The sequence below is a fragment of the Polistes dominula genome, unplaced genomic scaffold, assembly GCF_049000335.1.
Source record: "Polistes dominula isolate Pdom_NZ unplaced genomic scaffold, Pdom_raw_medaka contig_28, whole genome shotgun sequence".
Classification (NCBI taxonomy): Eukaryota; Metazoa; Arthropoda; class Insecta; order Hymenoptera; family Vespidae; genus Polistes; species Polistes dominula.
In genome coordinates, this window is record NW_028300879.1 from 922674 (window position 1) to 949903 (window position 27230).

General features: G+C 32.6%; 1 protein-coding gene across 5 annotated transcripts; it reads left to right on the forward strand.

The window, feature by feature from the left end:
* Positions 1-2159: 2159 nt before the first annotated feature.
* Positions 2160-25989, forward strand: LOC107068537 (uncharacterized). 5 transcript variants are annotated; one of them, XR_016176171.1, is made up of 11 exons: positions 6899-7247; positions 12415-12763; positions 15712-15924; positions 16296-16667; positions 17059-17390; positions 18702-21834; positions 22123-22413; positions 22968-23170; positions 23889-23956; positions 24232-24412; positions 24926-25065. XR_016176171.1 is itself a non-coding variant. In XM_015325036.2 (10 exons), exons 2-10 carry the CDS (start codon positions 7206-7208, stop codon positions 25208-25210), a joined length of 5052 nt encoding a protein of 1683 aa, XP_015180522.2. In that variant the 5' UTR covers positions 2160-2485; positions 7154-7205; the 3' UTR covers positions 25211-25989. The 5 variants fall into 5 exon arrangements, 4 of the variants coding, with proteins under 4 accessions (XP_015180522.2, XP_015180523.2, XP_015180521.2 ...); XM_015325036.2 differs by lacking the exons at positions 12415-12763; positions 23889-23956 and adding an exon at positions 2160-2485 and having other exon boundaries at positions 7154-7247; positions 24926-25989; XM_015325037.2 differs by lacking the exons at positions 12415-12763; positions 23889-23956 and having other exon boundaries at positions 6950-7058; positions 7154-7247; positions 24926-25989.
* The last annotated feature ends 1241 nt before the right edge of the window (positions 25990-27230 follow it).

Sequence of the window (27230 nt, forward strand, 5' to 3'; positions counted from 1 at the left end):
CGTTAATATAATTTTATAGAACACCTATGACTCACGAAAGACAGACTGCATATATGGATTATATAAATACGCCCAAGTTAAATAATCCTACTCGTGTTGCCGAAAGGAGAGCCAAGAACGTTCACGGATAATCTTGTTTGTAACGAGAGATCCCTAGATCGATGTTGAAACTGTTGTCGATAAGATTAAATATTTACATTAGAAAATAAAGAAAATATTGTTAAAATGAACTTTGATGAAATGCAGCAACATAATTCAGAGAGTTTACTTTAATTTTTTTTATTACTGTAAATTTAAATTATTAAATAATATAGAATTATTATATTAGATCATATTAATTAATACGATTTTTTTTTTTTAAATGAAATTAATTACTTTGATCTATAAATGGTCAAATATTAATTTAATGTTCAAATATTATGCCATAATAAACTGTATGAGTTAATCGACCATATTTATTGTTTTCTATTGAAAAGATCAATGTTTATGAATCGTTCATCTGCAAAGGATTAATATTAAATATAATAAATTCTTTTATTATATATATATATAAAGAGGAAACACCACCTACAGTTCAGGAAAGTTATGATCGTCCTCGATATTGGCCTCCAGGCAACAAGACAGTAGGTGTATGTACGAGGAATCAGAATCAAAGGTTACCTCATGACTAGCTTGCGTCTTACTCATCCATCGAATATATTAAAACATCGTTAACACTATACCTAATCATAGGTAAATCTATAACCTATAGATTTACACATTAACTAATGTTTAATACAAATTCTACGTTTCAAAATGAACTAATAATCAATCAGATTCTTGAATAATAAATAAAATAATGTATATAATTGAAATATTTAATCAAATTCAATGAATATATGGAGAAATGTTTCATTCAAAATTAAACGTACAATTTAATGTTAATTAAACGATTACATGAATGAGAATGCAATATTTTTCATTCAAAGTTAAAGATACGTTTGACATTAATTAAACAATTGATGAAAAGTGTTTTGCAAAGGATTAATTCATAGCGTATGCATAAAGATAAACGATTTAAGTTGATTATAAGAAATAAGACAGATGGTTGACATGATGATCATATTCGTAACATTTAAGAAGATCGATGGATCATTCGTCACGTGGCGTATACTTAAACGATAACCAAGACTTTGCTATCGATCATTTAGTTGAAGAATTCGTCCAGTCTCTTCTCCTCCACCTCGTTCTCTTCCACCTTCTCGTCTAAATTTCTTCCACCTCCTCCTCCTCCTCCTCCTCCTCCTCCTACTCTTTCTAGTTTCTAACTGCTAAACGAAGCCTTATAGGGAGGATAGCTTAGCTTAGCTGTACCTTGCTCGTGAATCACATCGAAACTTTAAGTCTCTCTTCGAGCCAGCCAAATTACATCTATACTCTACTCTTATCCTCTGTCTATTTCTATTTATATTTTTATCAAAATTATTTATTCATTCATACTAACACTTTTCTAATCAATCAATTAAATGATTTCCTATTGCTTTACATCGAAATGTTTATTTGTTTATAATTATTTTATGATCAAAATAAAAGATACGTACGTATCAATCCTAACTGTCCACATTTAATTGATCAAATATACGTACATTTAATAAACTACAAAATTAGAACAAAAAAAGCTTATAAATATTTACTCGAAAGCATTGTCACATTATATTATAAAAATGTTCTCTTCATTTTTTCAAATTTTATTTCTTTTTCGATAATTAATTAATTTATATCAACACATTATAAATCAATCAATCAATCAATCAATCAGACTGACTTGATTCAATTAATTTGCTTACGTGTAATTATTTATTAAATTTAACAACAAACTTTTTCTATTATTTTTCACATGATTGTTAATTAAACCATAACAACACATAAGCTAATCAATTACATATACACGTTTATTTATAAATATTATAATTAAATAAAATAATCACTTAATGAAATGAAATTAACATAAACACTTCATTTGTCATCTAATTAATCTAATCTATCAACAAATAATTACTTTCAAATTCATTACAATGTAATTAAATTTTCCTGTTCAACAAAAGAACATTGAAAAATCAACAGAAACAATTGAAATAGATTGATAAGATAAAAAAGAAAAAAAAGAGGACAAAAGTATTCGACTTAAAGATATCGGCCACATTTCTGCATTTCTACGTGGGTTGATAACCCTTCCTCCTCTTTGTCGTGTGTTTCCTCTTCGCTCGTTCCTTCTTTCCTCTTCCTCCAACACACATTGGTTACACTTGAAAAGAAAGAGAGAGAGAGAGAGAGAGAAAGAGAGAGAGAAATAGGGTGAATAAGAGAGGGAACGTGAATGGACGAGGAGAGAGGGACGGTGAAACTGTCAGTGTTACATTGGTCCTCAGCACGAAAGGACGAGCTGCACGAATCACCTGCAATTCCTTCTCCGTTGGAATAAACCTTCCTACTTGCTGACAAAACAGTAAGTTTCGTTTTATTTAATGTCTCATACATTTCTAATCAGAATGCACAAATTCAAACAGTAACTTCAGTTTTTTTTTCTCAATTACCTTATTACAGTTAATATTTTTACAAATGTAATTGCAAAACGTTAACATTAATATAATAAATAAAATAACTAATTAAATTATATATTAATGATAAAATTAATTTATAGAAATTAATGATAGAATTGTTAATCAAGTAAATCTCACGTTGCAAAAATCTGTGCCAGATGTAAAGAAAATGCGGTTAATTAAGCAAAAGGAACCGTGTCTTACGAATGAAGATGATTGTACTCGTTTACGAGTTCGCACGCGCTTTAGATCCGTTATAGAGAAGAAAGGGGGGAAATGGGAGAGAAGGGGGATGATGTTTATAAGAGACCAGACTATGTGTCTATCGACCGTCTGCTTTCTCCAAGTGTTTACGATACTTTTTCACATCGCAGTAATCTCAATTATACCATTTTGCTCATAAGCTGAATTATTACACGTTTGGATTTGCTTCAACGTTAGAGATATTCAACTTCATTTTAATCGGTCAATAGAGAAATGTTTCATAAAAACATTATATTAACATTATTATTGCTTTTATGGTTTTTTCACATTGTTCCTTCTTCCTTTTATTCCCTAAGGATCTTAACATTTTAATTAACAAACATATGTGCATGATACAATGCATTACAATTATTAACGATATTAAACGAATTATTATTAACGATAGCAAAAATAATGTATATGCATTTACGTTTTTTTCCAATCGTTAAATTTTACTGATTTTAATCAGTCGAAATAATTAAAAAAAAGTAAATAAAAAATACAAAATAATTGTTGCATTACAATCGAACAAATTTAAAAGCCAAATTTCAATTACACGGTGAATAGTTTCGAATAATTTCGTATTGTCGTTTATTTGTAATTAATTAAAAATTTGTATTAAATATCGTAAACGATCCAACAGAACGTTTTGAATGTTCTTTTACGATTTAAAGTTCGTCCGGGTGCACAACACGTGCATCCCATGTGGTATAATGCACGTTCGCACGTTTCTCTTCTAACAAATGGTTCCTTCGTTTTAAAACGAATGTAATTCGCATTGGATCCCGTCTGACGTTTCTCGTGACCGCCGTTTAATTATAGAAATGGAGTCGAGAGTACCTGCCACACTGACCATACGCATGGGACTGTAATGGTAATCCTGGCGAACGTACATTTTCAGTTACACTATAAATAATACTGGCAATAGGACACGAGCGTGACCAAATACTTAACTTACTCGACGTTATCTTTCTTTGCTACGTTATTTTTTTCCCCGTTATTTTTCATACTCTCAAATTAATTAATTAATTAATTAATTTTTTTTTCTAATTACAATTAACCTTAACTTAATATCTTTAGTAATAAAAAAATTTGTCTACCCTTTCTATCGATAAAAACAAAACAAAAAAGAAACATTCAAATTTATTAATACATCTTGTTTATCTTTCATTATAAAAATTAATTAAAATATAGAAATGAGAAAGTAATATAACATAAGTTCGTTTAACAATTATTTCTTCCCCATTTTTTTTCTTTTTTTTTTTTTTACTTAAAAATATTTGAAAAACTTGACAAATTGTAATTATCTTCGAAGTGAATAAAAAAGACAACATAATTTATAATACATAATCGTACAATTTTTCTATAAATGTCACAAACCTTAAGAATGGGAAATCGTAGTAGGAAAAAGGGCGGTACCGTAAAACCATGGATAGAAGAAGTTAGGAAATAAAAGCTTAGTTCACGCTGTTTTTCATTCGCATTTATTCGTACGTCTGTGCGAGTCTTGTCCTCTAAGAAAATTATTAACTCCAAGTAGTGTGTCGTGTCGTCGCAATAGTAGCGTTTTTAGGACGACAAACAGCTATCGTGACTCACAACTAACCCATGACGTAATAGCGACAAGTCTTTTATGGTTAAGAAGCGCGAACGACGAATACGATTCTTCTTTGCTAACTTTCGATTTCAACTCTGTTCAGACATACTCGTAATATCATAACTCGTAATATAATAATTGTAATCGTAATATCAATTTTTTTCGTAGTCGTCCACGTTTACTTTTAACTGATTCGATTAATACCTAATCACCATTTAGAAAATGATCTTCTTTTGATGATTAACCAGATCGATTTATACTTACGACTATCATTATATGAAATACCTAATACATTGACACAAAGGGGAAATCTTGCGATTACAGTAACTTGCGATTCCACCTTCATGAATAATCTCGGAAGGTGTTATTGAACTTGAATGGACCATCGATATTACTCAACTCATCCCTTTGTATGCAAAATCTATTGTAATACGAATTCACGGTTTATGTCTAACGATATATCGATACATGTGTATATGTATGTATGTCTGTATATATAGAGGTGTATAAATAATTTTATATTGCTATATATTTTGTAAACAAGTTAAATACTTAATGCTTCATAATATATATTTATGTATTTATTTATATATATATATATATATATATATATATATATATATATATATTTTTGTATTATAATTATTAGAAATTTTGTAACGCGTTAAATGCCATGGTGATCACCGGTTGCACATGTAATGCGTTGCATATGATTATACACATTAACTTATCTGTTCTATATGATATTTTATCATAATATGCATATTAACGAATTCGTATTAGTAATCACGAGCAAACCATGGAAAATTAACGTGACATTAAACGTGTTAATATTTTTATTTAAAAAATTTTCAATCTACGCATATATTATATTTTTTATATGTTTTTTATATTTTATTTTAAATATGTGTGTGTGTGTGTGTGTGTTTTGTGTGTTAATCATGTATCTTTTTGAGATTAGAAAATAATTTGGTTTCACCGAGTAATCGCACGACACGTTGTTTCGATTCGCAATAGAAATATACTTTTATAAAGAATTCAAACTTTTAAAATAAATAATCGAGTACGAGAACAATCGGTAGTTTGTCGAACAGTTAGAAAAAAAATAAAAAACTCAGCAAAAAAAAAAAAAAAAAAAAGGAATCGATTTTTCGTAGTAAGCAATCCGAGTGATTGAACAACAACGTGGTATATTCGATTCTACGTGGGTGTGAAATTTTTCATGAATATTCAATCCTGTTATTAAACCGATTTTCTAGTATTCCAAAACCGATTATCTCGTCTGCGTTTGCGAACGCAACTTAGCTTCAACTTTTTCATGCTTTTTCTCTCTTTCTCTCTATCTCTCTCTATCTCTCTTGACTTTATAATGAAATGCAAAGAAGAAAAATAAAAAAATAAAATAAAAAGAAATTCTACGAAGATTCATTTTTATTGAAAATACCTTCGAGAACTTAAAGTCGAGAAAAAAAAAAAAAAAGGTTATTCTGTACTTCGGATTATTCGATCGTAGCTTCATGCTTTCACTTTGTTCTCCACCTGTTCCATAATAAAGATCATAAAGTATTAAATCCGAACCCTTCGTATTATGGCTGGATAACGAAGCACGAACACGATTGTTGTTCCACTCGCTCTCTTGTTTTTTTCTCTTTCTCACGCTTCTCTCTTCTCTGAAACGATTTTTGCAAGGAGTAAAAAATCAAACGGTTTTTAGACGTGGGTGGATCGATTGATACAAAACGTGGGCGAGTTCTATATCAGCTCGTACTTTCTTGTTTCAATCATGAATCCTTCAGTATTCATAAGTAACACTACGAGTAACACTTTATTATTTTTAAAGGACAGATCACATTTTTTGGGGAGGAAAATTTAATCAAAATAAAAAATAAATAAATGAAAAAGACGCGAGAACGATGTATTAAATTTGAAACACGACAATTTTTACAACACGAGCTTAATTTGAATTTAATTACAGTAACGCAAAAAAAAACAAGTTTTCGAAGCATGTTGTTTTCTACGTTGAACAATTTCACGAAACGTTCACATTCCTAAATTTACCTCGCCAATTGTAAAAAATTGACAGGAAAAAAAAAAAAAAGAAAACAATAGTCTAAATCAATTATACATAGTTCGTCTGTTAAGTGTTAATAAAAAAAAAAAAGTTAGATCGCTTAGAACTGAGGATCATAGAAACTAAATCAATTATCTTTCGATCGTTTTTCTCATCGATCTCGACGATGCGATTCTTCAACGAACTGGGCCTCGAGCTCGAGGCGTTCAAATTAATCCCGCGCTAGCGTCCTTTTTCTTCGAAACTCGTTTAGTGTTCTGTCTGTATCTGTATGTGTATCTGTATGTGTATGTGTATGTGTGTGTAGGTAAGTATATATTCGGATGCAACAGACTGTATCCAAAAGTGAAAATCTGAGCGTGAGTTACCAGTACTACTTTTGAAACTGGTAGTTGGACGCATATTCAACTACTGCACACTCAAACACACATACAAACACACACTTCTGGGTTTAATTTAGATAATGACGTCATTAAAAGCTCCAAAGTGCTAGAAGAGTGCTGGCATTCAAACGAACGAACGAACGAACGAACGAAACTAAACGAGACGAACGAATGCGTAAACGATTGTACCTAACAAATTAGATAAAACAAACCCTTTAAATCGTACTATTATTCTATTAATCAGATTGAATATTGAGAATATCTAATTACTTGTTTACAGACGACACAAGATCGAGAAACTCTGAGGAGAGGAAATATACATCTATTCGATTATGGCAGCACCACAGGCGTCATCGCGTCTCGAGATGCTGCAGGTGAGCGAGCTAAAATCTTCATTATCATTCTTGCTAATTAAAATAGCTAAACATACATTACGGACGGATTACGAGATATCTCGCAAAACGTTTTCTCTCGAAAATGATTCTAATGAAGTAACAAGTGACAAAAGTTAACTATTTTTTTTCGTTGTTGTCATCATTTTGTTCATTTAATTTTCTAACGATATAAAAAAATAGTAATAAAGCTGTAAGCAATTTTAATGAATGATAATAATAATAGTGATATTAGTGAGGATGATTATGATATATTATATTTTCAAATTGACGACAAATGCATTGACAATAAGATGCATATGATTGATGTGCATTGGAAAATGTAAAAATATTTATTGCAAATAAATATTAAATACGATTTTGAAATTAATGTAAGTATAAATAAATAATGAAATATATTTAATGCAAAAAAATATTCTTATAACCACTGAATATGATTTTAGAAATAAAATATCTGATCCGTAATACAATAAGATGATCGATCTGGAAGAACGTAAATCATTGAATGATTTTATTATGTATTATGACAGTCTTCGTGAACGCACGTTCTCGATATATTCTCCGATTGGGTTAAGGCACATGCTATCTATTTCTCTTTTCCTCTTTCTCTTTCTTTATCTATCTCAATATATCAATATATCTATATATCTATCTATCTATGTATCTATCTATCTATCTCTCGTTCTCCTTTGGCCCACGTATCGGTTATGTTCGCTGACTCGACGCATATATGGCATCTTGTCTTGCCAGTGTATGACCTAGCTAACGACCCACGTATTCGATGTACCCAAAACCAAAGGACAAAGATATCCACCATCCGAATATAATTCTTACTGAATACACAAACAAACGATCAAAAATCAAACTACGAAATGACATGACAATTTGCTATCCATTCTCTTTTATTTCTAATTCATTTATTTGCAAATTTTCAGCTATGACAATAATGTCCTATCCCAATCCCAACGCAAGAAAATTTAATAATTGCAAAACTGTCCTAATAAAAAAATTCAACTTTTCACAAACTTTCATTGAATCCTATCTAAATTCTCATTTGATTTTAATTACTTTATTCTGAAATTGTGAACGATAACAACGGTGTTTTTCCCTCATCATCCACTCACCAACACTTGGGGAGTCTTTAATAATTTCAAAAGCCAGATTTGGTCTTTCAAAATAGTCAACTCTTTCAGGATGGCTTACAAAAATCAAATAATGCTATCACTCTCTCTCTCTCTTCTCTCTATCCCATTTCTTTCTTTCTCTCTCGAAGCAAACGAACGGAACGTTAATATCATAGGAATAGAAAAGAGGACTGAAACGTCGTCTTGTTTTCTTCAACTCTAGTGGTCGGTCGTCCGGTTTCGAATGTCAGTTGCTCGGATAGAAAGCAAAGGCTACTTTGGTCTCTCATATAACGACGTCCTAACAAAAGAGCAATCCTCGAAGAAAGGAAGAGGCAGAAGGCAAAATATAGAGGAGGAGAAGAAGAAGGATACCAAAAGGGATCGGAGGAGAACGGAATCATAGACGCTTGGTTTGTCAACCGCAACCAACCACGGAGATCCGTAACCATAATAATGTGACGTCATTTCCTTCGTCTTTTCAGTCCCCTTTCGACGACGAAACCTCGTCCTCTTTCTACCACGAGCAAACCTCACTAAATTACTTTTATTCCATCTTCATCTTCGGAATAACATTATTTTCATTTTCGAGATGATCATTTTCGGATTGTCAGATATCGAAATACGTGATATTCAAAATAAAAGTAGAACAAGTAGAAAATATTTGACAGTTTGAAAGAGGTTGGTGGCACGTGAATGGTAAACCCACCGGTTAACTTTCGAACACCCACGTTTGCCTAAAACTTTCCAACACAAGAGATATTCTTCATTCCTCTTCTTTCTAAAATATCTCGATACTCACTAACGATCAATTTCCAATAGAAAAATCTAAAGTTATCGTTAAGGTGTGTGTACTCAAGTAAGGTCTCAACGCGTCATGTACATAAACGTTTAATCACGGATAAGGCAAGCAAGACTAGATTTTCTCGGACTCGTGAATGTATGTTGTGTTCGTATGTACATACGTCCATTCGTTTGTTCATACGAAGAACGAATCCGGTATATAATTGCGATACTTGACTTACCGCGTGTCTAACAAGTAGGAGGGTATACCTGTAACTCTCTCTCAACAAGGGAAAATAAATTACAATTACAAATAACCATAGAGACGGTTAGACTTGCGAGAGCAAGCAGAACGCGCGTCTTGCTACGCGAATCTTCTTATAAATAATTTATATCACCAAGGATGACCGTTATCGAGAGTGTAGATAGAGAAAAAGTAAAGTAGAAGGAGATGGTAGTCCTCCTTGCTCTAAACCCACATTCACAGATTTATCCGTATCAGGACTAGGAGATACAGAACGGAGACAAACCGCAAGCTCGCACCTTCTTCTCGCGTGACATCGTCACGGTATTCACGTCCATGAAAACCACGTAAAAACGTGAACGAGTTCACCTCCTCCCCATCTCAGATATCTACCTGTTCCCTATAAAATAATCAAAGCCAGTGTCAGTTAAGTGACAAGTTAACTCCTACTACGAATACGAATGGCAAGATATTGCACATCACATATAAATTTATAAATATACATTTTATTTGTTGATTCTCGTAAATAAAAAAAAAAAATACAAATTTTAATTGAAATAAAGTTACAAAGGATTTGATGAAATTGTTTGTTTTTCTGTTCAAACGATTACAATAAAAATATAAAAATAAGTATGAAGAAATTTGTTGTTTTTCACTTCAAACATAATTAATCATTTCGCAAACATTAACTAGGCGATAAGTACCAACATATACGTGTATACGTATATGTGTATCAAGAACGTAATTACACCTTCTCTCGAAAAAGTATTATGACGTAATTATACTCCGTTTAATGTCTTTTTTTTTTCTTTCCTTATCTTTTTCTTCTTTCCACTCGTCGTCAGATCGAATGAAGGAAGGTCAAGCGTGGGTAGTTAACAATCGTTCTTCTTCTTCTTCTTCTTTTTTCTTCTCCTGTTGTTAACTTTGACACACCTTTGTCCGCGAGCATTGTATGCATATATTATCTTACTATTTTTTATTTAATTTCCAACTATCGCAGTAAAAAGAAAGAGAGAGAGAGAGAGAGAGAGAATAAGCTACTTGAGAACTAATTCATTCGGTGACCTAATAGTCCCATTGTGAAGTAAGAAACTCGTTACTAAGTAAGCGAATTGTTCCCATTGGTTATTACTTATCACGGATGATTAGAATTCAGTTTGGTGTTCGAGGGAACAAGTAAGCAAGCAAGTAATCGTCTTGCACGAACGAGACGATATTCTCGAGAGACCTTGAACCTTTCGCTCGATGAAGTCAGAATTTCCAGGTGCTTCGATCCGTGGAACGTCGATAATATACTGACCTTGAATTTCTCCAACAACAACTCGCGACCAGTTAGTTCTCTCTTATACTTCATCAAAAAAAAATCTTTTACGAGATCGATTTATTTTATCTGAAAATTGATTAAACACTATACTGTGTTCGATCGTCTGAATCTGTGTTAACGATTTTACGGTAATCATGAAATATTTTTAAAACATTAAATAGAAGAATGAGTTTTGAAGAAAGCGTCGAAATTTTTATCAGTGATCTTCAAGCCGTTTTCCACAGAACTCTGCGGTTCCATGTAACCTTCCCAAGAGTTCCACGAATTCTTCTTTACATATATTACATTATATCAATACCATTTGTCGTGTTACGAGTAAGAATTCTATGAAATATTGTTACGCTCATAAGGGTTCTGTAAACTGAAAAAGTTTGAAGACCACTGCTATACGACAGTTATCCTGCTTTTATTCCACCTGGTTTACATGTTGCGAAATTCTCTAAGGATAGTAATGTTACGCATGCGTGGCAACAAAACACGAACAGTGTACAGTTGAATATAATACAGTTTACTGTGATATTATTCGTCTGCTGTCCTCCGAGTGAGTACTCTTTCTTCTTTCTCTCTGTCTCTCTGTCTCTCTTTATCTCTTTCCCTTTCTTTTTCTCTCTTTCTTTAACAACACGTCTAACTATTTTGTTAGGAATTAAAATAATAAACTGTATTTTCAATTTAAAGAATAATAATGGAATAAATAATGAATAAAAAGAAATAAAAATGTTCCGAGTATTCTTGTGTATTTAATCCAATTATAAGAATAATTAAAAACAAAATATATATTCACACAAGTAGCGATAGGAAAGTAACGAGATGATAAAAAAATAACGAGGAAATAAAGAAAGAACCGGAACAACGAGATATGCGTTTCCTATTTGCGGAAGTTCGAAACTTGCTATGTTTCATTCGAATGACGTCTGAACTGCTACGAGTTTCTCGAAGAACAACTAGTCCTTGCAAACTTTGCGGAGAGAAGACAGTGAACTTGACACGAAGTACTACGACCTTCTCACCGTCAACAAATCAAACGCACAATCAAACTTATCTCTTCTCGACCGACACTTGTTATTTATCAGAAACACAATAAAAGATAACATTCACACACATAAGCACATTTACATTTATATATATATATATATGCACTACTAGTCAAGAGTTTGAAATCAATTGCTGGTTTCTATAAAATGTGAACATTAGTAGAACTGAGCGCAATGTATCACAGATAATGCCGTCCCTGTTTTGTGACTCAAAGCATTGGTGAAAGAAGCTACTCTCACAGTCAAAAATTTAATTACATTTATTACATTTACATAAGTACACTTATGTACAAGGTTTTAGGTTTCATTTGGTCCAAGTTGAAAATAAAATTGCTACAATTTATCAGAAATTATTTCTCTGCAACAAATTTGCTATGAAAGCTTATTACTTACAGTTAAATTGGATGGATCTAATTAATTTGGATAACAGTAAAGTCATGTGAAATATGTGCAAGAATATAAAGGAATGTTAAACAAAATGGAATATTTAGTTTTTCCAAACAATGTGTAATGCTAATGCAGTTGGTATAACCAAACTTTCGAACTGTTGTTACAAACTTACCATTGTAATTTGATATCGACGTTACACAAGCTAACTCATGTTTTAGTTAATCACTTTAAAAAGAAATCTTTTCAGCGAGCATCTCAATGTCATCGCGGAGGGAACCTTTTGTCCTTTAAAAATATGATCGTGCATAATGGAGGGCAATCGGTCAGAAGTGCGAAGACAAAAGGTCAAAAGTTACGGTGACTTTGTGGAAAAATTTATTGTCTGTTGGCAAAATCAAGAAGAGGAGAAAATAAACAACAGCAATCAGAATACCATCGTTAAAAATGAATCTAATAAATGTACAAGAATCGAATCGATTATGTCGAAACAACTTGCTATTCGTGCTATACCGATGGATCTGCAAACGTCATCGAACTTTCATGAACTACCATCCTTCCCTACAAATCTGACCAACGGAGTAAACTCTCCGGAAAATGTAACGTACCGTATCACAATGCACTATCGAAATAGACTAGATGGCTTTTCATATATTGGCCAAAACGAAACGATCGATTTCTTTCTAGTTTTCTTCTCAAATGTCGTAAATTATAGCGTATATATAGATATGTATGTGTATATGTATATAGTCAGGTAATATATATATTAAATATACAGGATGTTCCAAAAATCACAAACCAAATGAAAACCAAAATTAATAAAAGAGGTGTTCGTCAACAACAACCAAATTTTTATGCACAATTATTCGATCATAGTAACAATCAAATATAATTACAAATTATTGTTATTATTCTTATTGCAAAGAAATAACACACGTTAACTTGAAAGCGATGAATAATCGAATAAGTGTAATAAAGAGAATTTTTTCTTTTTTTTTTTTTTAGAAATGACCTAATCTATTACCTTTCATTGTGCCTTAATTTTTGGGACACCCTCTACATAAATACATACAGATATATTGAAAAAGATACTTTCATCGTCTTCGATCGTCTCATTTCTCTTTTTCTTCGTTGAAGAAGTAAAATCTCGTCCTTTTTTTCTCTCTCTCTCTCTCTCTCTCTCGTTCTTTTTTTCTTTCTTTTGACTCTCTCTCTCTTCTTTTCTTTCTTTTTGTGAAATGCAACGAAACGAACTCGAACGATGAGAGGCCAGTTTTCAAGGGACAACGTGACGACGAGTCTTACGAAAGCACTCGTCGTTGACCTCCTTTCTGCCTTCGCCATCAACGTGTATTCGCATCTTTTTTTTTTTCTTCTTCTTCTTCTTCTTCTTCGTTTTCTCTTCATCTTCTTTCACCACCTTTTATACCATTTTCTTGTTCCCTTTTCGTAGCTTCAAACCGTTTACACTGACCCAGCGATTTCTTTAAGGACAAGGTGAACGCACTCCTCCTCCTCCTTCTCCTCCTCCTTCTTCTCCTCCTCCTCCTCTTCACCCTTTCCCAAAATATATACAGACATACATAAACACACATGTAGGCGTTAATTTCCAGTTCCACCCACACGAAAAATCTCCTCTGAAAGGCACATTTCACCGATAAACACGTTCCTCGAGTGTCCTTCCTCGTTCAAAGGACACTCGTCTTTGCAATTACGTGATATCCCTTTCTATTTTTTTTTCCTTTTCTTTTCTTTTCTTTAAAAACTTAAGCAACATTATTCAAGAAAAGAAAGAAGGAAAGAAAGAGAGAAGGAGAAAACAAAAAAAGACGAAGGATCCTGACCTAATCCAAATCAAATCTAACACGAACGATAAATTATCACGCTAGCTTTACCTTGATGCACATACATTGTTCACGAAAATATGACGCAACCCATATAAATTTCTTATCATTTATTTTTTACGAAGAAATTCCCTAACACTTGGATGTTTCATCTTGCTTCGTTGGAGGTGACTGTTTATTCTAGTATATCACGGTATAATGCAAATTTTCTTGATTGGAGGCACCCTTCCTCCCTCTATCTATCTCTCTCTCTCTCTCTCTCTCTCTCTTGTGAGAGAATGATTGGTAGCGTGCACTTAATGCAAATCGATCGGTGGTATTACGTCGGAGAACATTGTCGATGTTCTCTCTATAAATACAGTCGGTAAGCTTTAAGTACGTATCACGATTTCAAGAGTCACGAGATATCCTTCCCGTCACGTCACGTCACGCATTGCATTGCATTGCATTGCACTACACTGCATTGCATTGCATTATCATAAAAATATATTGAATGGGAAATAACGATTGATGGAGAGTTCAATGACCGTGGTTAATTATAAACTAAACTACCAAGCTCCATTTATGCTTTCAGATAATTCCATGTTTCTATATTCCATACCTTTCGATATTAATGAACATAATCGACGTTACATCATAGTTATAACAAAACAAACGCATACGAAATTCAAGTGTGTATCCCCTCGAATACTATGAGCTCATCGAACACAAGCAGTCAGGTAGGTTGCCGAAGCGGCTAGCCGAGGCACGCCAGAACGATGTCTCATTAGGATTAAATCAATTATCGGACTGCCTGATTGCCAACCCAATGATTCAATCAGCATCGAATTTATATTTGCGTCTAGGTTTAAGGTGTTACCTACTATATGATATAGTGATACTTGTACTTAACTATAAATGATAGATATTATGAGGGTAAATATTTCATCTTTGAGAAAATTCCATTTGGGTTATTTAAAAATGTATTTACACAATTAAATCCAAGATTTTTAACAATATAATTGTAAAGAATTTCTTTCAATTGTTCGATAAATGTTTTCACTTTTTTAGACCGAATATTTCATCTTTAAAAAAATTCCGTTGTGGCTATTACAGCATTTATTAATTTAAAACTAGGATGTTAACAGGACCCATATTGCTAAATACGGGTAATACGATTATCTTGAACATTTAAAAATAATGCTATTTTTCATCGCAAATATAATGAATAGAAACGAAAAAAGAAAGAGAAAAAGTATATAATTAAATAATTTCAATATAGCGTACATCCGAGAATGAAGATTTCGTTGTGGCCTATATGATTACGCGTAGAGCGTTAAACAAGGGGGAGAGAAAAGTTTCTACGCGGTGTGTAAGAGCGGACCAGTCGAGTTAACGAGTTTACTAACCCCTTGGTGGGATGTAGGTCAGAATGAATCGATGAGGTCGGACGTTACCCATCGCACTCGTAGTGCATATGCATTACCTGCACACTGAGTTGAACTATAGCGTGCAACTCGTGGTTCTATTCGCGGTCGGTGTCTCGCGAACGGATCGTAGAACACATAAAGCTTGCTTAGGGCTTAGGGCTGGCTAAAGGGTGGCTTGGCTTCTCTCTCTCTCTTTCTTTCACACCCTCTCTCTATCTCGAATACTACCCCAAATAATCTCTTGCGATGACGGCCACAACGAGGGAGAATTATAATTATCAACGCGTGTCGCAGGCCCGCTTTCAACAGAAGCAGCTACAAGAGAAAGAGCAGAAATTGCTGCAGCTTTACGACCAACAACAGCAGAGAGCATATCAGGTGGCACAAAGAGGCAGTTCGGGATCGAATAGCTCTGGCCAAGGGACCTCTACGGTTAACCACCATCACCAGATTGTTACGAGGACTTCTTCCTCCGGTCACACGACCTCGACCTCCCAGGCTACCAAGGTAAAACATTTATCTTCTGCGAGCTCGATATATATATTTATACAACTATGCCATCGGATAATGGAAAGACAGATGTGTCTGTTGTATCGATTCTATTCTATAAAAACATTCGTTTGATTATTTCGAATTAATTTGCATATTATTTCAAGATTGCTTTATGTCGAGTGTTTCAATCTAATTAAATCATTCTCGTTGAAGTTCTAACAATCTTATATTTTGAATAATGTTCTGATACCCAATTATTGTTCAATTGTTATTACTTGTCAAGATTGAAAGACTCGACAAAATAAAATGAGAAATACGTTAGCATACTTTTAAACGTCAAACGACGTTACTTGACATTTCAATCTTATCGAAAATTGTCGAACAAGGTAAAGCAGCAGGTATTCAACGATAGACGACAGACGACTAGCGTGAAAGGCATCGATAGAAGTTACCCCCTCGAACCGCTTGACAATAAAACGAGAAAGCAGCCGACAACCAATGGCATCGGCAATTCGAGGAACAATGGTTTGACCGTCAATCGACAATCCATTACTGTTAAACGCGTAACGCGTTCCGACCTAAACAGCAATGTTAACGATGGCAAACCTATCGTTTCTTATCACGAAGAAATCACAAGGGAATCCTCATCTTCGCGTGACGTACCTCATACAATCGAATCACCCAAAGAAGATGACATCGAAGTGTTCGATAACGAAAATCATACCGGTCGTTACGTTAATGGAAATTATCCTGATCAAGTTAGTTCTAATCATTTATTTTTACTTACAAAACACAATCACTCTTATTAATATTCCGACAAGATGTAAAATTACAAAATTATTTTCGTATGAATATATTCGTTTTAAATGATTTATTTTTATATATAATTCTTTTAACATTTCATTTTAGCATCATTTAATTACATCTTTTAACATTTAACATTTCTAATAATTTTGTAATATTTCTTTTAACAAAAAATAATAACTTGAATGATATATAATTTTAAGATTATCACAATTATCACAAAATTATAATTTAATATTTGATTGGATCACGGTATTTTGTTCGTACGTTATTTTTCCTTTTCTTGTCAATCTTATCTAGTTTCAAGCAGATAAGAGAAAAATATATATATATTATTTGTTACAGGTACAAATGGAAAATATCATGGACGAGGACACGATTCAAAGAAATCGAATGATGGCCAAACTACACTTAATGCAATATGACGAGACGTTGAAGTATCGTGTTAAAAACGATCTCGAAAGTGAAGAATTTCCGGAAGAACTCTTGGTCGAAGTAACGGACAAAATACCGAAGCGAACTGTCAGCAAGAAGTTATCTCAAGCTGAGGCACGTTTAGAACGATTCAAGAATATGAATGCCAAACGAAATAATGCTATCAAACTTTCGAATTCAACAACTACTGGAAGCAAGAAACGATCTGAACCATTACTGCCATCATCACGAACTAACTCAAGGTATTTTAAAGTTTATAAAATTCGCGTACTTTGAATAACTTCCATCATGTTATCCTTCGATCTTAAATTTTCGTGTTCAAAATATTCCATCGACAAAAAAAAGAACAAAAAAAAAAAGAAACAAATCATTATCTAGAAAAATAATTCAAATATAAATCATGCTAACAATACGCAACTGCTTTTACCACACGATTCCATTTTTTCTGTCGTCATAAATCGTTGCAATCGCTGACTAGGCATTAGGCATTATTTTATTAAACTATGCAAGTGTAGTGGCTTAACAAATAAAATAGAATTTACGATAGATTTGAGTAAGAGAGATAGAGAGAGAGAGAGAGAGAGAGAATGAAAAAGAAGCAATTTTATGTGCTTTTAACGAAGAATTCAAAATTGATATCTGAAAAAAAAAAGAAGCAAAAGAACAAAAAAATAAATAGAAAAGGAATAAAATATCGTGTGTTATTTCGCTTAACGCGAGAAAGAAGCAATTTTTGGTGTGCTTTTAACGAAGGATTCAAAACTCGGTATTTATTGTACAAAAAAAATGTAAAAAAATAAAAAAAAAAGACGGGGGACAATCCCGTACTTGTTCCATTTTAACGTTTCAACAACGAACGAAAGAATAATTTCGAAGTGAAATAAGAGATTAAATAACGATTAAAATAGTCGATGTTGAAAAAGAGATGATGATGAAATATTGAAGGTCGGCTGGAAGCTTCGCATTGCTGTCTCTCTGTGATATCAATTTAACAAGGGAAAAAGAGGATGTCGAATGGAGTCCCTAACTCGATTCTAAACGCGGCGAAACCTTCGAGATAGATCCCAGCTTAAGCTCGCTGACGACATAATCCTGCGCTACGAACAAATTCGCCCTTGGCTATCTCTCGCTGTATCATTTTTATTTTTGTTTGTGTTTTATTTTTTTTTTTTTATTATTTTTCTTGTCTCTACTTCATACGAATGTATTGCCCCTAACCCTAGTCTCTCGCAGTGGGTTTTTTTTTTTTTTTCTTTTTTTCTTAACATTAAGGTGATGAGGAAAATACTACAAGGCAATTATTTCAACAAAGTTTCGTTCTCATTAAAGATTATTGAATGTTCAATGGCTACTGCAGCATTAAAATTCCCACGATCACTAACCGCAACATCATTTTCGTGCTATAAGCTAGACAACCAAAGTAAGGAGCATTATGTGAAGTACGAGTGAGATCTAGAAAGGGTGAGAGGTTTAAATGTTTTGAAATAAAGTGAAAAATAACAATACAAAGGAGTTTGTGATCATGGTCTTTGTCAAAACCTTGAATTTCTCAGAATCGGCATCAAGGGCTACGTTACGACGACTACCCCAACTACTACGACTACGACGGCTAAGAAGAATAAGAAGAAAACAGAAAGTATAAAGGAGAAACAATCGAATAAGTTTAAAATTGGAAAAGGTAGTGTAAAATACGGTCAAGTAGCATTTGAAAAATTTAAGACAGAGGAAGGTAAATCGAAGAAAATACGATACGATAAAAAAATCAACACGTCCAACGAAAGCTCCATATTTCAAAAGAGAAAAGCCAATGTCCCTGGTCAAAACGATAAGATAGATCCAACAGATAGTCCAACATTCTTTTCCAACGAATCGAAAAAATCTCCTACGAAAATATCTATCGATACCTTAGACTCTAAGCTTAAATCGAAACCTCTTTCGAATACCAAACGACACGTCCAAAGTCGAGAAATGTCTTCTACCAAAGTCAACAATTTTCCTATCACCACTGCGAGCAACAACGATGAACGTTCTTACAAAACCCATGGAAAAAGAGATTCGACTACTTTTTCATCTTATCGTAGACCATCCGAAAGTTCAACCACGACCAGCTTGGAATCCAAGCACACTTCTTCTCCGGAATTAATCAGGACTCTTAAAAAACGTGATACGAGTCCAGAATTTTTTTGTGTAGAAACGAAAAAATCTGCTACAACTATGAGCCTCAAACCAAAACCTAAAATGTTCGACGAAGATAAACATGATGGTGTAAACTCGAGTCGAGATTTTCAATCGAAAAAATCACAAAAAATCATCGCCAAACAAAGTCCGTCGTATTTAAAATTGGAACGTAATATTCGAAAATCATCGGATAGTTCGGAAACTTCTAACAAGAGTTCGAACTTGAAATTGCAGTCTCGAAGAGGTTCGATAAATGCTTTACGATCTATACAACTTATTCGCAACGCTATGAAAACTCAAAATGTACGAAAAGAAGAAAATAAAAAGTATGAGGAAGATCATTTAAAAATTAATCCGATAAAATATTCTAAAATTACTCGCAAAGAGAACAAACGAAAGGATTGTACAAATTTGCTTGTTAATAATCCTGACAGAAAAAATTCTTTAAAAATAGATGTACAAGATGTAATTGATTTAAAGAACGTGACGGATCGGGAACGGAAATTTTCGTTAAAAAATAACGACACAACTTTGCAATTAAGTCCAAAGAGTCCAAAAAGTACGAAAAGTTTTACCTCGGCCGAGGTTGACACCGAAATACAAGAAATAACGATGACGGATCAACACGTTCATTACAACGATACTATTTGTAGAAACAAAGAAAATAGAACAACAAATACAAAATTAATTCCAGATGGAACCTATTCGAAATCGAGCGCGATGAAGTTACAAACTGATGACAAAAAAACAATAACAACGAATAATCACTTAACTTATCCTGTTCGAAAAGAGAAGAAAAAAACGAGGACTTCCATATTGGATTCGAACATTTTTCATCTTAAAGATGAAATCGACAAAGTTCGAAGGTTTAAGAAAAGTAATCGATCATTAAGTGAAAAATCATGGAAAAAAGAAGAAAACGGAGAAAGTATGGATTTGAAAGGTTTGACGAGTTTGAAGTTGAACAAAAGGCATTTGTCTGAAAATAAGAATGATAAGAAGATAATTGTTTCTCTTGGTAAACGACGAAACAGCGTAGATTTGAAAAGCATTAAAAATGAATCTTCGAGATCGAAAAGTTCTTCATCGATTTGTACAAACGAGGACATCGCATCGAAGAATCGAACAACTAATGTAAGTTTGAAGGACATAACTTTCGATGAATCGAGGAAGGAAATCCAAAAGAGAAGTAGTTCACCGTTCTTGTACAAACGAGTTATTCGAACTTCCGCGGAAGAAATGAAAAGTGAAGACGCGAATAAAGAATTATTAAAATCCACTGAACTTATAAAACGAGTAATAAGAGCTCAATCTTCTAATAAGGAAGATAATCAAAACAAGAAATTAACCGAATCGATTAAACACAATGAATCCTTCGACAAATCTTCCAATCAAATTTCTATGATTTCGTTATCGAGTAATGCCAATTATTATGGAAGAACCGATTCCGTAGAATCCGCTTTGAGACGTTTCGATTCGATCGGTGCGGAATCTGAATACCAAGAAACCATTGGACGAGATTGCGTTGACTCAACCCTGACACATGACTTATCATCGTCTAAAATTTCTTTAGAAAAAACTCCAATGAAAATTACGAACAAAATAAAAGAACCAATAAAAACGAAAGGAAGAGTCTTAGAATCGTCTAAGGTTAAAAAATATCAATCCAAATTGGATTCGAAAAAGAATACAAAAAAAATAAACGTTGGTATACTTAAAAAAGATCCAAGTATATCGAAAAAAATTCTTCAAACGAAGGTAGAGACATTGAAACAAAGTTCTATAGGGAAAAAATTAGCAGAGGCAAGAGACTCAATGGAAATTTCACGAACATCCAAATCAAGATCTTTAGCATCTTGTAAACGAAAACTCTTTGAAAATTCGGAGTTGAATGAAACAAAAAGTGGACATGTAGATGTAAAAAAATCGTTTCGTACTGAAAATAAAATAAATATAAATCGTCGAAAGTCCATGGAAATTTCTACGATTGAGAAAGAAGAAAATAAACGTGAAGAGAAGAAGAAGAAGGAAGAGAATGAGGATGTGGATGAGGATCAGGATGATCGTACGGTTGCTGTAAAGCCATTACGTTCTATTGAGGACATACGAAAATCCATCGTATGTGATAGTAGTGGAAGAATGGTAGTAGCATTGACACAAATAACCGATATCGATTTAGCGAGACAAGCCGAAACGGGGTCAGCGATTGCAAATGAAATTTTAAAGGCTTCGACCAAGTCCGAAAGTCAGTCGCGAATAGCCGTCGACAGTGACCCTTTAAATAGAAAAAGCATTCCTTCGAAAAATCGATCGAAGAATAATTCTCACCTGCGAGATTATGGACAAATTTTATCCACAAATTCTCTACGTCTTAATAGGATTAACAAAAGTCCCAGTCCGGAATCACTTAATTCGAAAAAATCCTCGGACACAGATTGTCGTACAACGGTTTTAACCAGAAGAAGCGTTCCTTCATCACCTTCCAAGAGTCCAGATATTTTACCTAGAGTAAGTCATTTATTATTTATATTTATAATATATTGAATTGTGTTTAAATTGTTATGTTAACACTACAACTCTCTACCAAAACTAGTCAAAATGACTGGTCTTTAAAAAAGACGTAAAAAGTAGAATATTTTTATATTTATTGACTTATTATTATTTAACAAAAGCATCTCCATGTTCTGAGATCTTAAATATTATATAATAACAATAAGTACAATAATGAAGAATATTACCAATTTTACGATTATATTTTTCAAATGACTTCTTTATGATTGTTGTATTTTCCTATAGCGTGTTTCAACCCTTGAATCAAAGACTCAAGAAACGAAGCCATCGATAAAATCAAACTTCGTGAAAGCTTCGGATTCGACCACGTCTAAAAGATCAACGACGAGAACGGATGTTCCTAACGTCCTTCAGAATGGTCTACATTTGCAGGAACAGATCGTCGAAAGGAAAGAACAAAACGAACTACCGAAGAAATGTCAGGCGTTTACGATCGACTTCGAGGAACGACCGTCCTCAAAGACTAACGATACTACGGATTCCAAAAGGCCATTGGCCAAGAAGCAATCCTTCGAAGTGAGTTGAATTTTCTTACATAATATACACTACCAACCAAACATTTGGCTACTGATCAACTAAAGCTACTAATATTTTATCGTATCATTTATATTTAACCGTAACAGTGATAAAAATCTGTGACGAGAGAATGAGTGATGCATCACTGCATCAATTCGTAAAAAATATTTAATACTAGTAGAATTTACAGAATTCAAATTAACCCTCGGATTATGGTTCTGTGAAGTCCACTAACGGAGTCTTTCGTGACCCACTCTGATTTTCCACTAATGCATACTTGCAAGGAAAACCCAATGCATTACCATTGGATTACTGGGGAGACGGTTCGTGACGATTAATATTTTTAATACATTTCTCTCACAAAATCGTCACGAACTTTCCCGGGAAAGCCATTACTTTTATCTAGATGGCACTGAAAAAAAAAAAAAAACAAAAAAACGAAAAAAAAAAGAAAATAGATGTATGTATATGTGTGTATATATGAAGTGACAGAAATTGTACAATAAAAATGTCATCGTGAGAGAATCTAAATTTCTACGTTTTCTCTTTTTGAGAAACAACAACATCAAACATCATCATCGGCCATTACTGGAAGACCAACGTCCTCAACCTCATCCATTTCCAACGGCAATCCAACACAAACTCAGATTTCCAGTTCAAAAGGAAGAATGGCTACCAGGACAAGGACTCCGATCAGCAATACGCCAACTTCTAAAGGATCTCCTTGCGTTAAAGGTGGAGCTGGTCAAAATGCCACGTAAGAAACAATTATAATAAGGAATCCTTTGGTTCTTTTTTATTTTAACCCTTGAAGTGCTAAATATGTACTCTTGACCGAAGTGCTTCGTAGAGATTGAATACTTTATTACTAGTATAAGTTCCGTTAATTAATTATACTAGACATAGCAAACAATAAATTATAATTGTTATTATTTCAAATAAAATAACACAAAAAAGTGTTTTCCAAAAAAGATAATTCTCAATTATCAATACACAATTCGACATTGCATTATTTGTATTCGTATCAACAAACGCATGTATAGATACGTTTATAGCACTGAAAGGGTTAAAATACGTTACTTTTAGGATTTATTAAATACAGATTTATTTAAATAAATGAAATAATAATAAGTTACAAGAGAGAAAAATAAAAAAATAAAATAATATGAAGAAATAACTGTCAATAAATGCTATTTAAAAAGCAGACTATCGTTCTTACCGCTTTGTAACTCGTTCAAAACTACAAAGGAAGAAAATTAACGGAACGAAGGAGAAACGTCCAAAGTAATTCGTTATTATGCGAAACGACTTATATAGAAACAATCAAAAGATAAGATAGAGATAAATAGATAGAAATAAATAAAAAAAAAGACAGACAGAGAGATAGAGAAAGAGAGTGAAGGATGGAAGGAAGGAAGGAAATGCAGATGAAGCTTTATTATATCAGAGTTCTTGAAGCGTACTATGTTTCACAGACCGTCCCCATCTCGGCACACAAACAAACGAAAGGGAAGAAGTGCGGATGAAGAGAGTCGTAGTTATAGTATGTACATTACTTTGCGCTCTTTCATTCGCCTTTGTTCTTAGATCGTTGTTAAAAAATAAAATCAAAGTGGAAAAACAAAAAGACAGAGAGAATGAAAACGACAGAAAGAGAAATAGAATAAAAGTTCATCAGAAAAAAAAAAAAAAATCAATTATTCTACCAAGATTTTCGCTATTTAATTATCTTCATCTTATTATTATTCAAACAAATCAAATCTTTCAATTGGTAATTAAGTTTAAAAGAATAAATAAGTGTAATAATAATCGTTTCAGAGAGAACCTTGTCCCCTGCAAAGTATGCGGACGTCGATTCGCTCAAGATCGCGTGACCCTTCACGAACAGATATGTGCGAAAACTGTGCAGAAAAAAAGGAAACAATTCGACACGACCATGTACAGGGTTAAGGGAACCGAATTGGAATCTTTTGTGAAGAAGGGCTCCAAAAAAAACGAAGTAAGTTACTGTAATGTACTAATATTAAAGGATCTCTAAAATTTGTGACTTCCATTAAACAAAGTTTTGACTCTATATTAATTTGTGAAATCTCAAATCGTAATCAAAATCAACATTTAGGATAGAAAATATTTAATTATTTCTTGTACGAAAAAAAAAAAAATAATAGAAAATAAAAGATTATCTCTATAAAAAAAAAAAAGAAGATGGGAAGCAGAGAAAAAAAGTTAAGATGTTTACACGTAAGATTAGAGAATCTCTCGGAAATGTCAAATGGAAGTTAAATTCAGTTAGAAAACGTAGGTTTAACGTAGAGAAGAAAAGAGAATAGAAAGAAGAAAGGAAGGAATGAAGGAAGGAAGGAAGGAACAGAGTTCTATTCCACTTTAGATCCTTTGACGTTTTATAAAAGAATCGCGTATGTAGGTCGCGTAGTCATTCTCCCACCCCACCCCCCCCCGTGTATGTCCGAAAATATACGATTAGGGTCTATGTTTGTGTGTTCGTTTGCAGTTAAAATCGAAGAAGCCAGAGGTAAAGTCGAATTGGCGACGTAAGCACGAAGAGTTCATAAATGCAATTCGCTCAGCGAAGCAAGTTCAGGCACATCTGGCGGCAGGTGGACGATTGAGCGACCTTCCCCCACCACCGGTCAGCGACACCAGCGACTACATTCAATGTCCCCACTGTGGCAGGAAGTTCAACCAAGCTGCAGCTGAGCGTCACATTCCCAAGTGCGAGCACATGCTGCACAACAAGCCATCTTCTCGAGCTGCACCACCACGACCTAGGCGTTAAAACTCTACTCGATCATTCTCTTCCTTCCTACATTTATATCTTATATTTTTGAACCCCTCCTCCTCCCCCCAACATCCGCCCCCCATTTCGATCGGATCGAAACTTTTTTCTCTCACAATTCGAGGATTTCAATCGAACGAACCAACCCCTTTGAGAATAATAATAAAAAAAATAAAAGTCAGCTTGCAAGTCGAGTACATCAAATCATTCCTAGATAATCCGTTCTATACTCGCGATACATTTATGTATACTATATTTCTACTCTCTTTTTAATTTTTTCTAATATAATATTATCTCAATGATCAATTATAATAATATTAATGATAATAATAATAATAATAATGATAATAATAATAATAATGATAATAATAATAATAATAATATTAATAAAACAGAGATCAATGATTATTTTCAATTATTGTTCGATTAGTTATTTTTTGTATAAAAAAAAAAATGATTGGACCGTTATTGAAAAATATAGAACTTAAGATCGTTTCTTTTTTTTTTTATAAAAAAAAAAAAAGAAAAAAGAATTAGAGAAAGTTATTTTTATAAATTTCTTAAAAATGTTTAAACGAAGGTTAAATTCGGTTGGAAAATGTTTTAACACAGAAAGAGTAAATTTTAAACGAAAAAAAACTCTATTAATTTATCTTTTACAAATAAGATCATGATCGAGAAGAAAAAAAAATCATCAAATTTTGTTGAAATTTATCGTAAATGTGATTATAATAATGTGTATTAGATAATAAAGACGCGTATGTTACGTATTTATGTAATTTTGTGTAATTTTAATATCGTTTATTATCATCGACCGTGCCACTTTACTCGTCGATCGATTTATCATTTATTTTTGGTTATCTCTATGATGAAATTGTTTATCGTATATCGCTTATAAATACATCTACTAACTTTTTAATGAGGAATGTAATTACCAGATAAAAAAAAAATCGAATAGATACGCTTTGTATTATAAAATGGGAGGATACTTTCGAAGTTATCTGTATAAAATGAGTAATAACTGTATAAAATGAGATAAAGAACTAGATTTCATTTGAAAAACCGTATTAAAAAGGTAATGAAAATCTAGATGCAATAATTCTTACAATGAGATAATTATTGGATTTTTCAGATAGTTAACACTAGATATACCACCATTTTCAGTATACCTATTTCTACCACACTAGTCAAAATGACTGGTGTATCAAAAAAAAAAAATGCTTTTTGAGCTTTGCTTCCAGTCTTTATTTACTCGTAAAAAAATAACAAAATTATTATTAACAATAATAATTTTAATAGATAAATGAATTTATAGACATTTTTAAATAGCAAAACGTTTAAAATTATTTACATAAATCAAATGTTACATGAAGTAGAAATTTTGAATTATTAAAATGGCGTCAACTAGTCAAAATGACTGGTCTGGTATATCTAGTGTTAAAACTATGAAATAAAATTATAAATGCATTAATATAGCAAATAATAAGTAGAAAGAATAAAAAAATATATGAAATTAAAAATATTAGTAATAATATTTAATAAATTATTCATCCTAAGAGCTTGATGAAAACTCTAATGAAAATATCACAAATTTATAAAAAAAAATACAAGCAGTTTTTTAGACCGTGTTATTTAAAAAGCGTGTAAAAGAAGAGTTGGATGTATTTAATTTTAAATGCTAACACTTAACACTTTCCTATCAACATATATATATATATATATATATATGTTGTGTTGTAATGTGTTATATATATTTAAGTTGCGTTCCAATTATCTTTGGTGATATTTTTAATGCTAAGATATATATATATATATAAATCTATACGAGTATATCTAGTTATCTTTTCGTTACACACGTATCGATAGAAAATGCCAAGTGTAATTTGTTTTGTTCTAATGCGGATTCTTCTAAGTAACACAATAATTAATTTAACGCTAAAAACAACAAACAAAAATTTATATTATTATTACTACGTTAGAATTACAGACTTTATCTTATATAATTCTTTTTCTTTTTTTT